This window comes from Equus quagga, chromosome 13, assembly GCF_021613505.1.
Source record: "Equus quagga isolate Etosha38 chromosome 13, UCLA_HA_Equagga_1.0, whole genome shotgun sequence".
In the NCBI taxonomy this organism is placed as follows: Eukaryota; Metazoa; Chordata; class Mammalia; order Perissodactyla; family Equidae; genus Equus; species Equus quagga.
Window position 1 is genome coordinate 29,121,603 of NC_060279.1, and position 13,139 is coordinate 29,134,741.

Sequence of the window (13,139 nt, forward strand, 5' to 3'; positions counted from 1 at the left end):
TGCACCCAAGATCCGAACCGGCAAACCCCGGGTCGCTGAAGCAGAACACGCAAACTTAACTGCTGTGCCACTGGGTTGGCCTGTAAGGAGCTCTTTTTTACTTATTACCTCATTTGATTCTCACAACAATCTTGTGCCGTATTGTTTTTATTTTTTTATTTATTTTATTTTTTATTTTTCTTTCTTTTGCTGAGGAAGATTAGCCCCGAGCTAACATCTGTGCCAATCTTCATCCACTTTATATGTGGGTTGCCACCACAGCATGGTTGACAAGAGGGCAAGGTCCATGCCTGGGATCCAAATCCGTGAACTCGGGCTGCCAAAGCAGAACATGCTGAACTTAACCACTACACCATGGGGCCAGCCTTGCAGTATTATTTTTTATCATTGTCATGTTTCACATGGACTATTGCAACAGCCTTCAAATATTTTGCCAGTTTCTCTCTCCTCCAATCTATTCCCCCGTGGTGCCTCCCAAGTTCTACTTCTAGAATACTAATCTGATCTACTTAAATACCTTGGCTAACCTCCCAACAACTAGAGGGTAAAATCTGACCTTCAGTACGACAAGAAGCAGCTTTTGGGTCTCAGAGTACCATTCGGCCTCACTTCTCTCTTCCTTTCCCCAAAGCTATAATCATACTCAACATCTCTGTGGCATCCAAACAGTACACTTTCTTTCATCCTTTATAGTTATGATAGCATAGAGGTAAATGGCAGAAACCCTGGAGTTAGACTGAGCTGGCCTCCCATGACCACCACTAAATAGATATATAAGCTCAAGCAATTTACTTAAACCCTCTATGTCTTATCTGTAAAATGCGGATCATTGTAGGACCTTGAATTGTAGGATGAATTGTAAGGAATAAGTGAGTTAAGTAATATAAAGGTCTTAAAGCAATGCCTTGAAAACTTAGTGCCCAATAAAATTAGCTATTATAATTGTGCCCACTATTGTAATGCTCTTCTCTTCTTTGTATGTCTAGTAAGTCTCTATTCATCCTTTAACAGTCTCCGTTGTGAAAACCACTCCAAATTCCAAAGGTTGCTTTCTCTATCCTTTGTGCTTTCCTAAAATTTTGTGTAAACAAGTTTATAATAATGACACTCAACGTAGTGTTTTCCAGGTATTTGAAGGTCTTCCCTATTATAGTGTGAGCTCCTAAAAAGCACAGACCATTTCTGACTCATGTTTAGGTTACCAGAGTTCAGCAGAATGTCTAGTACATAGAATCTAATAAATATTTGTGGAAGTAAATATTCACTTTGCACTGTAGAAACTCATGAGCCAGGATTTAAACTGCTAATTCTGCTAAGTACTCTACCTGCTCCCGTGCTCCCCCTCAGTCCATTCTCCCACTATAGCCAGGACAATCAAATCACGCTCCTTGTCTGCTTCAATCTCTTCAGTAGATTTCCACTGCATGGAGATTAGGTCCAGCCTCTGGACCGCGGCCTACAAGTCCTTGCAGGATCTAGTCTCTTGTCTTTCCATGTCTGTTTCATGCTACTCTCCCTTTGTTCTCAATTCTCTAGCCACGCTGGCCCCCTTTTGTTCTTTTCCAATTTAGATAAAGAACATTTTTACTTGTTCTTACCTCTCTACATTCATACCATCTCTCTTTGAAATACTATTTCCTAAGCTTCTCTCAATGCTCATCCTTCTCACCCATCAAATCCCCTTTCAGACACCACCTCTTCTAAGAGGTCCTCCTGATCACCTTGGCTAAATGAGCCCTTTGCCCTCCAGTTACATTCTACCACACCACTTGCCTATTTTCTTCATGGCATGGGTCAAAATCTGGAAATATTTATTTATTTTCTGACTACTTCCACTGGGATGAAAACTTTCCTAGGGAGGGGACCTTGTCTGCTTGTTCACCACACTAACTGCAGCTCTTCGAACAGTACCTGTCACAGAGTAGCGCTCAAAAGATATGTCTTATGTAAATGAATAAATAAAAATTAGATCTTTCGAGAATAAAGCTCTTCCACATCACTAGAATCATCCGGGAATGACAAATCATAGAATAATAGAATTTAATGCTTTGTGTGTATCAGAGAAAGAGGGTGGGGAATTGTCAAGGTATCATGATGTACCGTCTTCGCCTCCTCAAATACAATGAGCGAGTCCCATAGTGAAAAAGAAGTTACCTTCTCAAAAGCTTTCCAAACATTCTTTAAAGTATTCAAACTCCTCAGAAAGCAAGATATCATAAAGAAGTAAACAAAGATGAAATGCCTTGACAGATTAATGGGCTAGCTGCAAAGTTAAAAAGACTTGGTTTTAATTGAGAGCCAAAGCAGTGAGTTCTGCATCAGCTCCCACTGTCTTAGAGCAAGAGAACATCAGGCAGTGAATCCTCCTTGAATGAGATGTATAAAATTAATACTGTATTTTGTTATCTACTGTGTATAATCTAACAATAAAAAAATATTTACCTAGCACTTTAGAGTTTAGAAATACCTCTGTTTACATAGTTTATCTCATTTGATAAAGCGGTTGAGTGATAGGGTAGCATAGTAGGAAATCCATATGACTTAGTGTCAAGAAATCAGCTCTATTAGGAAGAAGCTGTGACCTTGACACGTCACTTTTCCTCTCTATTTCCTTTCTGGTAAAACGAAGGTGTTAGTCTAGATTGTCTTAAATCCCATTCAGGTCATCTATTGGAGCTATTTATATTTAACTCCTGACAGCTCAGGCTTCTCTTTAATCTAGGTCCAAGATAGAAAGTTCTTATCGGGTCTTCATTCATGTTCTTAAAATCAACTTATTTGAGTGATCACTCTCTTGGCTGCCCAGGTAGGCAGAGAAGGCCCCGGTTCATCTTTGGGTGACCTTCTCTCTCTGTTAATGTCTCCCTTTGATGCCAGTTCTGACTGGTTCATCTCCCTGGGTCTACCTTCCTTGGCCTCTGTCATTTTGCATTACTCTGTAGCCCTTTCCACACACCACCAAGGACGACTGCCAGGTTCACAAAGAAATTTATTTGTTCTATGTTATACCTCAAGGAAAATCTACCCAGTAGCTAATCGAATACATTTTTTTCCTATTTCAAAGGGAGAAGGCCAGATATTTTTTCCTATGATTTAAGTGCATCTTCTGGAGATTATGACACTTCCACCCTGTTATATTTCTCTGTCACCTCCTTGCTCTAGCTATGGACGGGGCAAATGGTGGGCGGGAATTGTCGGATGTTCAGGGTCACGTATGTGGTAGGGGTATTGCTCCTTACAACTTTCGCTTCTATATTCTCAGGCACCTTTGCATCTCCCTGGAATCAATTTATTTTCATCTTCTCCACCTAAACCATTTGATGCCTCTGCTTCTTAGATGTAAAGCACAGCTCACTATATCCTGTGATCAGGAATCTGTCTACTTGCAAAATGAAAGCTGTTCAGTCTGACATGGAAATTAATTTCCTCCTTCCACTTACAGCTTTCCTACATGGAGAAGACCTCTCTATAACTCTGGTATGGGTATTTGAGCTATGACTGCAAGATAGGAAACACCTGCGTGATCCTTTGAAGTATTCAGCCCATCATATTGTGTACAAAAGATACTAATCGTCCAGGTGTTCAGAAGCACCTGTAGGGCTGGATATTCTTAGGTCCTGAACCCTGGTAAGATGCAAGGCAGACGACGTATGTTTTTTCTTTCTCGATACTTTGAAATACCAGTTTGGAGACCTGGAACTACCAAAGACATAATAAGATATAAGTCCATTTGCAGATAAGAATAGATGCCTGTATTTGTTCATTTACTCCCTCCTCTGGTCTTCAAGCTGCTGTTTTGCAGCTTTTTGCAGGAAGCATGCATGTACAAGAGAGATTGTCAGTACTGGGCTGAATTCTGTTCTTAGTAAGATTCCTGGAAAGATAGTCCACGGTCAGGCTGATTACAGATGAAGCTAATCTATCTTCCCTAGGCTAGTTTTCTGCGCTGCCAGTCATATAACTGTCTGCCATCCAGCTATTCCTCCCCACATCCCCGTTTGAATGTGACACCTGAGGAGGCAACTTCTGCAAATCCTTGCCTTTAAACGATGATCCTGCCAGCTCCCTTTTGGAAGTAGTGAGGAAGAAACTTTGAACCATGCTAGGATATGCTATTTCCAATCCAAATGAGAAAGTGCCTTGAGAGCCAGCCCCACGAACTGCTGCTGGCACCTTTCCTTCCAAGAGGCAACTTTCCTTGCAATTGATCTTACAGCTAAATGAATAAACCTCATGCTTTGTAGCATTGTAAAGTCTTTTTTTTTTTTTTTTTCCTTTTCTAGAAATTCAAAACCTCAGACATCGGTAGAGACATTGAGCAAATTTTTATTTTCTCCACGTCTGTTTAGCGAGAGGATTTTCTCCGGCTATTCCTTTTACATTGTTGATGCGTCAGTCCTTCCTTTCTTATCTCTTCCAGCCCCTGGAGAGGCTGCCGGGAGCTGGTATTACAGCGCTGCCATCTGATTGGCTGGACGGTCGTGGCTGGGCTATAAAAGAGACCCCTACAGGTCTGGGAGGGAGAAGCTCAGTGGATTCTGACAGCATCTTTCCGGGAGAAAAGGCAAAGTGCGCTCAAAACAGAAGCCACAGCTCCTCCTGCCGTTATTTCTTTCCTGACTTGCGAATCCCACAATAAACAAGATGTGCAAAGGACTTGCGGGTCTGCCGGCTTCTTGCTTGAGGAGGTAAGATTATTTTCAGCTGCTAACCGTGTTAAACTTTCGGATAGACTTTCTCAGTTGTTTACATATCCTACTTACTAACCTCATTGTTTGGAATTAGAAGCAATGTGGTCAGGAGAGCGTCAACTTCCTAGCTTTCCTCCAGGACTAGCTAGAAATTGTGACTTAAGAAGCATTCTCCCCAGATTTGGGCACTGACACGTTGTTTTATATGACCTCAGTTTTGAAGACTGTTCCATCCTCTAACCGAGCTAGTTCTAAGTAAGAAGGGACGTGAAATTTTTGGATTCTGCACAGAGTTCTGTAATATCACTACCTGGGATGACTATTATTAGTTGAGCATTGCTGGGGTATGTAGAATTCTGGCTCTGGGCTTTCGGATGGTGTGCTAGATTTTGTTTCACGGAGGACACCCCAGAATGAGGTTGTCTACAGCACCGGAAAGGCACTATACTCTCTGGGGTGCTGTAGTATCTTTCACTCTCTACGTTCTTAGAACTAAATGTTACAATAAAATATAGGTTCCAAAAGTAGATCTTTCTTATCTGTCTGCCCCTACCTCTAGTTCTGGAAATGTCTCCTGTGTGTGGTGGTTGAAAAATATTGATCACAACCAATTAGTTAAGTCCCGTAGAAGATCTCATCCTAAAGACATTGTTTTGTCAATGTACTTTCTCTTGATTAAAAAAACAAAACAAAACACTTAAAGATATGTAGCTACTCATATATCTTTGGCTTTTTGACAAAGGTATAAATGAATGCTTTCAGAGAATTGTTATATATTAGCCAGTTAAAAAAATACAAAATTAATGCATATTACATTATTTAATCTTACAGTGAAAGGTAAAAAGTCAATCTGCAGGTAGACTACCCCTTTTCTTGTTTTCCTGCAAATTGAAATCACCTTGAATTCCAACTTAGAGATATCCCAGAAAGCACAGTCTTTTGTACATTGCTAAGAAGTTTGCCTTTCAAGTATTCTGTCCTTCAGGAGTATGAAAGAGTCTTCTTTTTTTCATATTCTTTCATGACTGCTTTAAAATGAAGCAGGAGGGTCTGGCAGAGGCTCCCTAGGAAATAAATGCCTCTGACCTCCATCATTAAGGTCCTGAACGGAATGGAGCAGATCACCCCAAGCTTCAGTTAACTCATGTATAAAATTAATCATGCAAGATACAGGGGTGTCAGGAGAAAGTTATGCTCTGGGAAATATTTTGTGAGACAAGACAAAAGATTGCACTCGAGCTCTGCCCTCAGGGAGCAAGAGCTAACCTGGGGAGGTCAACTCTATGTCAGTAGGGTGGACTGGTCTTCCCTCTCCTCACTGTGAGCTGGAAATCATCCAGTCCAACACCTTCATTCTAGCGTTAGTGCCTGAGGCTCCAGAGGGACCGTGAACTCCTCAAGGTCACATAGGTGGTGGGTAACAGAGAGTGGAACAAATACAGGTTTCCTGAATCCGATCATCCCTGAAGTCATTTGGGTTTCATTTTTATGGTTGTATTGTGTTATAAGGGCAAATCTAATGTACTTGCTAAGCATACTTCCAGCTCTTCAAGAAATGACTCTGCGTTGGTCAATAACTGTTAGATCTCAGCCAGGGCCGGCACATGAAAATAGGAAATGATTTCTATTTAGACCAAATCATAATGTACTTATAGCATCACTTTAGAATCACCTTAGCCTTTGTGAATATCTTGCTATCATTGAGGAAGATTTTGCATCCCCTGACCAGTTGGGGAAGGAAAGGATGGAAAACAGTCTTGTAGAGGAGAGAAAATACTATTTTAGGGGCAGTCCAAGAACAAAATGGAATTTAAACTTTCTGGGGGAAATGCACATGGGTAAGCCACTAAGAAATCAATGCCAACCTAAAACGTCTTTTTATTCTTCTTGCTTTTTTCTGTCTAAGAAAGAAGATCTAGTCATTCATTTCTTTTCAATTAGCATTTCTCTTTTAAAACAATTTCTTGGCTTTTATAATGAAAGAGATTCAAGCAAAAGAATAATTAACAAATAATGAGAAAATTGAGCTGAAAGCTTATTAAAAGGTCCTCCTTTGAGTAAGTCACGTGCCCTGCTGCACTCTAGCTCCCTATTAAACAGCGGCAATAAGCTGGAAGCTCTGCTCTGATAAAGCAATCACTAGCTTCAGTGATGACTTACTTGCTTCCCTTTATTGTTTTTAAGCCTCAAGTGTCCTTTACAGTGTAGATGTTAAAAAGGAAAGCAGTAGCAGCAGCAGCAGCAGGAGATTTTCTAGAAGCAAGCCCAAAGGATCTCAGGTTTCAGCCTGAGCGTTCGCATATACCACCTCACCTTGCACTTCCCTCTGCTGGAGATGCACACCCCCGTGTATATCCCGTCACGGGAGTTGCTTGGCCCCCCTCATACAAGGCTGCAATTGAGCAGACCTTTACTTTCCTGAGGTGCTTCTACAGTTCCCTCTCTGCTAACAAGGAGGCAGATGGAAATAGCAAGCACCCTCCAGAAGGTGGCGTGCAGCAGGAAGGTGCCATATTTCACAGTTACTGCTTGCTTTCCAATTCCTAAAAATCACTCAAAGAACAGTCAAGTTTTCAATATGTTTCTGTTGAAGATACCGAAGTGTTCCATTTGTCAAAATGACAAGTTTACAGAAGAGGCTCCTGAGGGAGATCGAAGGGTCAGAATTCCAGTTCCTGACAAAGGAGCCGGTGCTCTGTCCCTGGCCTCCAGGTTTTGTAGTAAGTCATGGGCAGAAGCAGAAGTGGAATCTTGTTTTCCTGGGAGTTCATGCAAACTCCAGCTCTCATTTCCTGAATAAATTGCCTCTGCCTCTTAACTAGTAATGGAATCTTTGAGCTCTACCATGAGGGTATCTTTTAAAGAGAACTATTATCATTATTCTTTTTTTCCTCTTCTGTGCAGTGCCAAAGATATGAAACATCGGCTGGGTTTCCTGCTGCAGAAGTCTGATTCCTGTGAACATCATTCTTCCCACAGCAAGAAGGACAAAGTGGTGATTTGTCAGAGGTAAGAGAAGAGGCCTTGGTGAAGATCCATTGAGCCTTAACTATCTGACGACACAGATGTTCCATGGGGAGAAAAGGAAGTTAGATCCCTAGTTAAGCTAAATTTGGATCCAGACAGCCTCCATTTTCATGGAGATCATACTTGCATTTGAAATTTCCATACATTTAGTCGAAAGACGGTCCTAGTCAACAATAGGTTTCACCATAATGATGGAAAAATAAAATCTCTACGTTTTATCCAGGGTCTTAAATTTCTTGCCCCAGTTTTGTGTCGTGGCATTCACATTGTTCTTTTTCTCTCTCATGTCTCTAGGGTGAGCCAAGAGGAAGTCAAAAAGTGGGCTGAATCACTGGAAAACTTGATTAGCCATGAATGTAAGTCTGATAGTTCCCCCTCCCAGCTAATGAGGATAAAAGCACTCTAGATGGACAAGTTAGCTCATACTATGTTTGGTCTTATAGGCACTGCAGATATGCTTGGGTTTCTTCTGACTTCCAGACTCAAGGGAGTGAGTCTGTTTAAAATTTTACCATGTCTTAGAGCGTTGTGATATACAATGGAAAGTTCATACACAAACCATGTGGAAAACCATCTCTCTCACCACATGGAAAAAGGGGAGAGGAAAAAAAATCCAAATACTGAGATTTCTTGCAGTGTTAACCTCAGTTTCTCTACCCCAAACCCACTTTGGCAATTGACGGCTGCATGGGCATTTCAGAAACATAACATTTTCTTAAAAGAAACTTCAAACCTCGAGCAAGAAGCGCTAGGTATAGCTGAGATCCAATAGCTACCAAACATAGATTAGGGTTACCTGACCCTAGTCATCTCCAAAAATGGAAGAAATAGGGGATTCTTTGAACTCTTGCCTTATTCCTTCAACCACCTCGGCTTTATCTAAAATACTATGTCCAAGAGCCCAGCCGGTGTGATAACTGTGGTTCTTTCTCCTCTATCCTAGGTGGGCTGGCAGCTTTCAAAGCTTTCTTGAAGTCTGAATACAGTGAGGAGAACATCGACTTCTGGATCAGCTGTGAAGAGTACAAGAAAATCAAATCCCCCTCAAAACTAAGTCCCAAGGCCAAAAAGATCTATAATGAATTCATCTCAGTCCAAGCAACTAAAGAGGTAGGTCTTCATGGCAGAGAATTCTCTGGATGTTCGTGAAATTTCCTAGTAGTGGTGTTCATGGCATGGATCTTTAGACTATGTGAGTTAGAGGAAAAATTATAACAGTGGAGCAAGTTATGATAATCTTGACAACCGCAAATAAAACAGTTAAGAAAAAAGCTCTTTCATCCAAATGACTTAGATGATCTCCCTTAATGAATTTTTCCGATGAATGTCCCCAATTTGTGAGACAGAACAGAAAACATTGCCCTGCCCCCTGAAGCTGATGAGCCTTTTATACTCTCTTGACAAGTGGCAGGGTGGAGCCAAATATCCTTTTCTTCATTCTTGGGGTATAGAGGGTGCACACTTATTATTCAGGACAAAGCATACAGCCTTCCAGCTTCAACAGGGACTGTGTCTAATGGAGCCTTGGCCTCTGCCCTCAGGTAAACCTGGATTCTTGCACCAGGGAGGAGACAAGCCGGAACATGCTGGAGCCTACGATAACCTGCTTTGATGAGGCCCAGAAGAAGATTTTCAACCTGATGGAAAAGGATTCATACCGCCGCTTCCTCAAGTCCCGATTCTATCTCGATTTGGCCAACCCTTCCAGCTGTGGATCAGAGAAGCAGAAAGGAGCCAAGAGTTCTGCAGACTGTCCTTCCCTGGTCCCCCAGTGTGCCTAATTCTCACTTGGTGGTGTGGGGCTGAAATGTCAAGACTCTATGCCTGGAAAACCTGAGGCCAAATATTGATCTGTACTAAGCACCAGTACTTTCTCCACATTGTAACCTAATATTCATGCTGCCTGCCACGTGTGAGTCACTCCCATGTAAAAACCAGATTTTGTTTTAGTGTTTTGGTGTTCATCAGGGCGGCATCTCATTCTAGTCCAGTTTTCCCGAATTTCTTTTAAGGTGCCATGTGAGCAACTATCTAAATAATGGCCTTGTAGGTCTGGATTTTCAAAGATCGTCGGCAGTTCTCTCCTCCCAACAGTCTGACCTCAGGTTGGTTGGTTGGTATACTTCATGTGACATCCACAGGCACATGTATTCTGTTAGCCAGCACTTTCTCCAAACTCTAGATGTTTAGATGAGTTTGCTCTATTTTGTGTAAGTGTGTGCATATAGGTACACACACACACGTACATTCTATATACATATGTGTATATATACATACATAAATATTTCTGCAAGAATGGTTGGGGAAGACCCTAGGTGCTCATAACTAGAGTGTGTGTACATACTTACATGCATGTTCTGATCCCTGGTCTTTCATTGTATAATTGAACAGGGCAAACTGACTCAGCTCCCACACAGGCTAAGAAAGGCATGCTAACCCGTGGAAAGTGCATTCTGTAAAACTCCATGGGTCTTGCTGGAGAAGCATCCAAGGGAATCCATGCTTAATTTAACCACTGACAGCCTCCAAGTTGAACAGTATTCTAAGGAGCAAATATCATATAGAATCTTATACTTGACTGACGCAGCGCTGTCTCTGGCTGGTTATCACTAGTGGCACTTTTGAGTCCCTAAGCTGCTGGCCTCGCCTTCTTTGCCTGGGTGCTTGCTGCATGAGTCTCAGCAGCCGGGTGGTATGGAGTTGGGAGTTGGGATGCTTGAACTGGATGAAGAAACGCACGTAGGGCCTCGCCAGCTCCAGCTACTATAAGATACTGGCTGAGTAAGGGCACAGAATTTAAAGGTTAATATTCTTATCTGCTGCTCTCTTTTCCTCTCCTGATCAAGGTGCTCTTCTCATTTTGCTTTTTCCAAGAGAACTTTAGCCATCAGACGAGGCTCCTTAGCCCACTGTGGTTGTTTGTTTGATTCTCCATAATGGCTCTAGGCTATATGCCTACACTGATCAACCAGCAGCAGGGGAAAGATTACATTTTATGAGAGGAGACACGTTTTCCCAAACTGAAAAGCCCTCCTAGGTTTCTCTTTTCAAGGTAGAATCTTGTCCATTCCATCCAGAACATCGGGGTTAAGAGAGACTGAAGGCATTTCTTTCCAGGCTCTGAGACTAAACAAGAGGGAAGAGGAAAAAAGAGAAAAAGGATGTCCATTGTTAGAACTACTGTTCGGAACTTTTCAAGGCACATGAAATACTTGAAAATTTCTCATTTATGTTATTTATGGTGTTGTTTTGTACAATGTTTTTATTATTGTATTGTTTTATAAATGGAGGTGCATGATATCACCTGAATTATTAATGAACGGTCAGGAAGTAATTTTCTTCCCATTCTTCTAAAACTACGGCCTTTGAAGTGCACACACATGTACCAACTGCTTCAGTATAAATTACATGCATGAGCACCTTGTGGCGTTTAAGCCAGTAGACTGGGCTGCAAAATGAAGACGCTGGAGTGTGTGTATACAAATCTCATTGTGTTAAAGACATAGGTTTTCTCAGTTGTACCCTTCTTGTCTCTCTGGCAGTCTTTCCTTCAATGTCCCTGGAGTTTCTCATCAGCGTCCCTTTGTGTTACACACAATTCCAGTTTTGTCTCTGGTTGACTCCGGGATCCAAATGTATAACTCTCTTCGTCTTGCCCTATTATAACTGTCATGACTTTCAGATTGTACCTGTACTCCCGAACTGCTGTCTCACGAATAGGTTTGGAAGGTCATTCTGAATGAGAAGTAAATTATTTTATGTAATTCATTTTTCAAGTGTGTTTTTCAATTGCATTTTCCTGTTATTTCATCCCATTTGACATGGAGAGCTTACCTGCTCATGGTCCGTGGACAGAATACTCCTTCCACATGCATGCCTATTTTTATCATGTGCTTATTTAAAGGCCTCAAAGCTGATGCTTCCAGTGAAACACATGCATCTTAATAATAAGGGTAAATAAATGCTTCATACAAAACTATCTGCCTGTAAACACATTAATGATCCACAAACATGTTATGAGAAACAGCAGGGTGAGGGTGATTATAGAAAATGGCTCATGTGACAGCCTTTTATCTCTCCCATGCCAACTCTGGGAAAGAAAGGAGAAAATGAATAGTGTATATTCTTCAGTTCCTGCCACCCTCTGCCTACAGTTAGTCATGGAACAGAGGCAGTCTTGGCTCCAGAGACTTTGCTAAACAGATTTGGTAGTTTACTTGCAGGTCCTCAATAGGTTTTCAAGGGATAGAGCAGCATTTCTTCTGCCTCCAGTTACCTGCCTGATTGAGAGAAGATGGGAGCAGTGGGAGGTGGAGGAGGTGGAAGGGAGTTGCAGATGCCTTAGGATGGATCCCTGCCCAAAGTGCTCAAAATCCTTCCTTCCCTTTTGCTGATTCTGTTCCCTGGAAAAGAAGTCATAAAATATTCACATTCACAGTCACAGGTACTATGTCTATTATGGCATGAGGCCCCCATTTCTTGAATTCTTTCTTTCCCATCCGTAAGAGTCATGCTTACAAGGTTTTAGGGACACGGGGTCTTAAGCTGTTTTGAGTAACAGATCCTTTTAAGGATCTGATGAAAACTGTGGACCATCTCCTGAGAAAAATATATAGAGGAATTCAAATTTATCGTAAATATTTAGAGGAAAATTTTACAACCCCACCTCAAACACGCAAGGCTATCATCCCCTTCTCACACTATAGGTGTGTCACACTCTCAGAGAGAGTGTGCAATTGCTGCTCCATGTATGTCATAGTATCTTCTAAGGATTTCAGAGGAATTCAAAGACACTGCTATTACCAAGTGTGAGCCGTGTTCTTTCCTCCAGTCTCTGCCTTGCCCATCTTTTCTTTCTTCTTGATGATTGGCCATGAAACAAATAACAAATATGTGCTGACTCTTTTTCTGAAGGTGATCAAAGACCATATTTTGAAAAATATTTATTGTTTCTTATTGTGTGCCAGATATTGTCCTGAGCACTTTATATAAATAATACATTTAATTCTCACACCAACCCTAAGATAGGGATGCCAATCATGGGCGTTGCCTCTGCAAAACCTCTGCTAATTTTTACAGATGAGGAAACTGAGGCACAGGGAAGCTAAGTAACTTTCCCCAGTCAAACCGTCATCAAGTAGCAAAGCTGGGATTTGAACTGAGGCAGCTTTGCCTCCAGAGACCATGGCAGAGACATGTAGAACTGACCAAATATCCACATGCCAACAGATGAGGAGCAGAGTGTCATGTTCAGACCTATATTGTCAAGAAGAGAGCCAAAATGCGTCCTCCATCTCTCTCTTCTCCTTCTATGGCAACTCTGAAGGTTATGTGCTCCAGACTCTGTAGCTACAAGATGAAGGACCTCTCGACTCACTTCAGAATATAAAGTGAGTAAGAAATATATCATTGCTGATTTGA

General features: G+C 41.6%; 1 protein-coding gene across 1 annotated transcript; it reads left to right on the forward strand.

The window, feature by feature from the left end:
• Positions 1 to 4,544: 4,544 nt before the first annotated feature.
• Positions 4,545 to 11,482, forward strand: RGS4 (regulator of G protein signaling 4). Its single transcript, XM_046680327.1, has 5 exons — positions 4,545 to 4,688; positions 7,596 to 7,700; positions 8,013 to 8,074; positions 8,662 to 8,828; positions 9,260 to 11,482. Exons 1-5 carry the CDS (start codon positions 4,645 to 4,647, stop codon positions 9,497 to 9,499), a joined length of 618 nt encoding a protein of 205 aa, XP_046536283.1. The 5' UTR covers positions 4,545 to 4,644; the 3' UTR covers positions 9,500 to 11,482.
• Positions 11,483 to 13,139: the final 1,657 nt, after the last annotated feature.

Bases quoted from the DNA above. Each gene is read 5' to 3' on its own strand.
- RGS4 (XM_046680327.1), top strand. From the start codon at position 4,645: ATGTGCAAAGGACTTGCGGGTCTGCCGGCTTCTTGCTTGAGGAG. The intron at 4,689-7,595 runs GTAAGATTATTT...TCTTCTGTGCAG, and splicing joins CCGGCTTCTTGCTTGAGGAG to TGCCAAAGATATGAAACATC. The intron at 8,829-9,259 runs GTAGGTCTTCAT...CTCTGCCCTCAG, and splicing joins CAGTCCAAGCAACTAAAGAG to GTAAACCTGGATTCTTGCAC.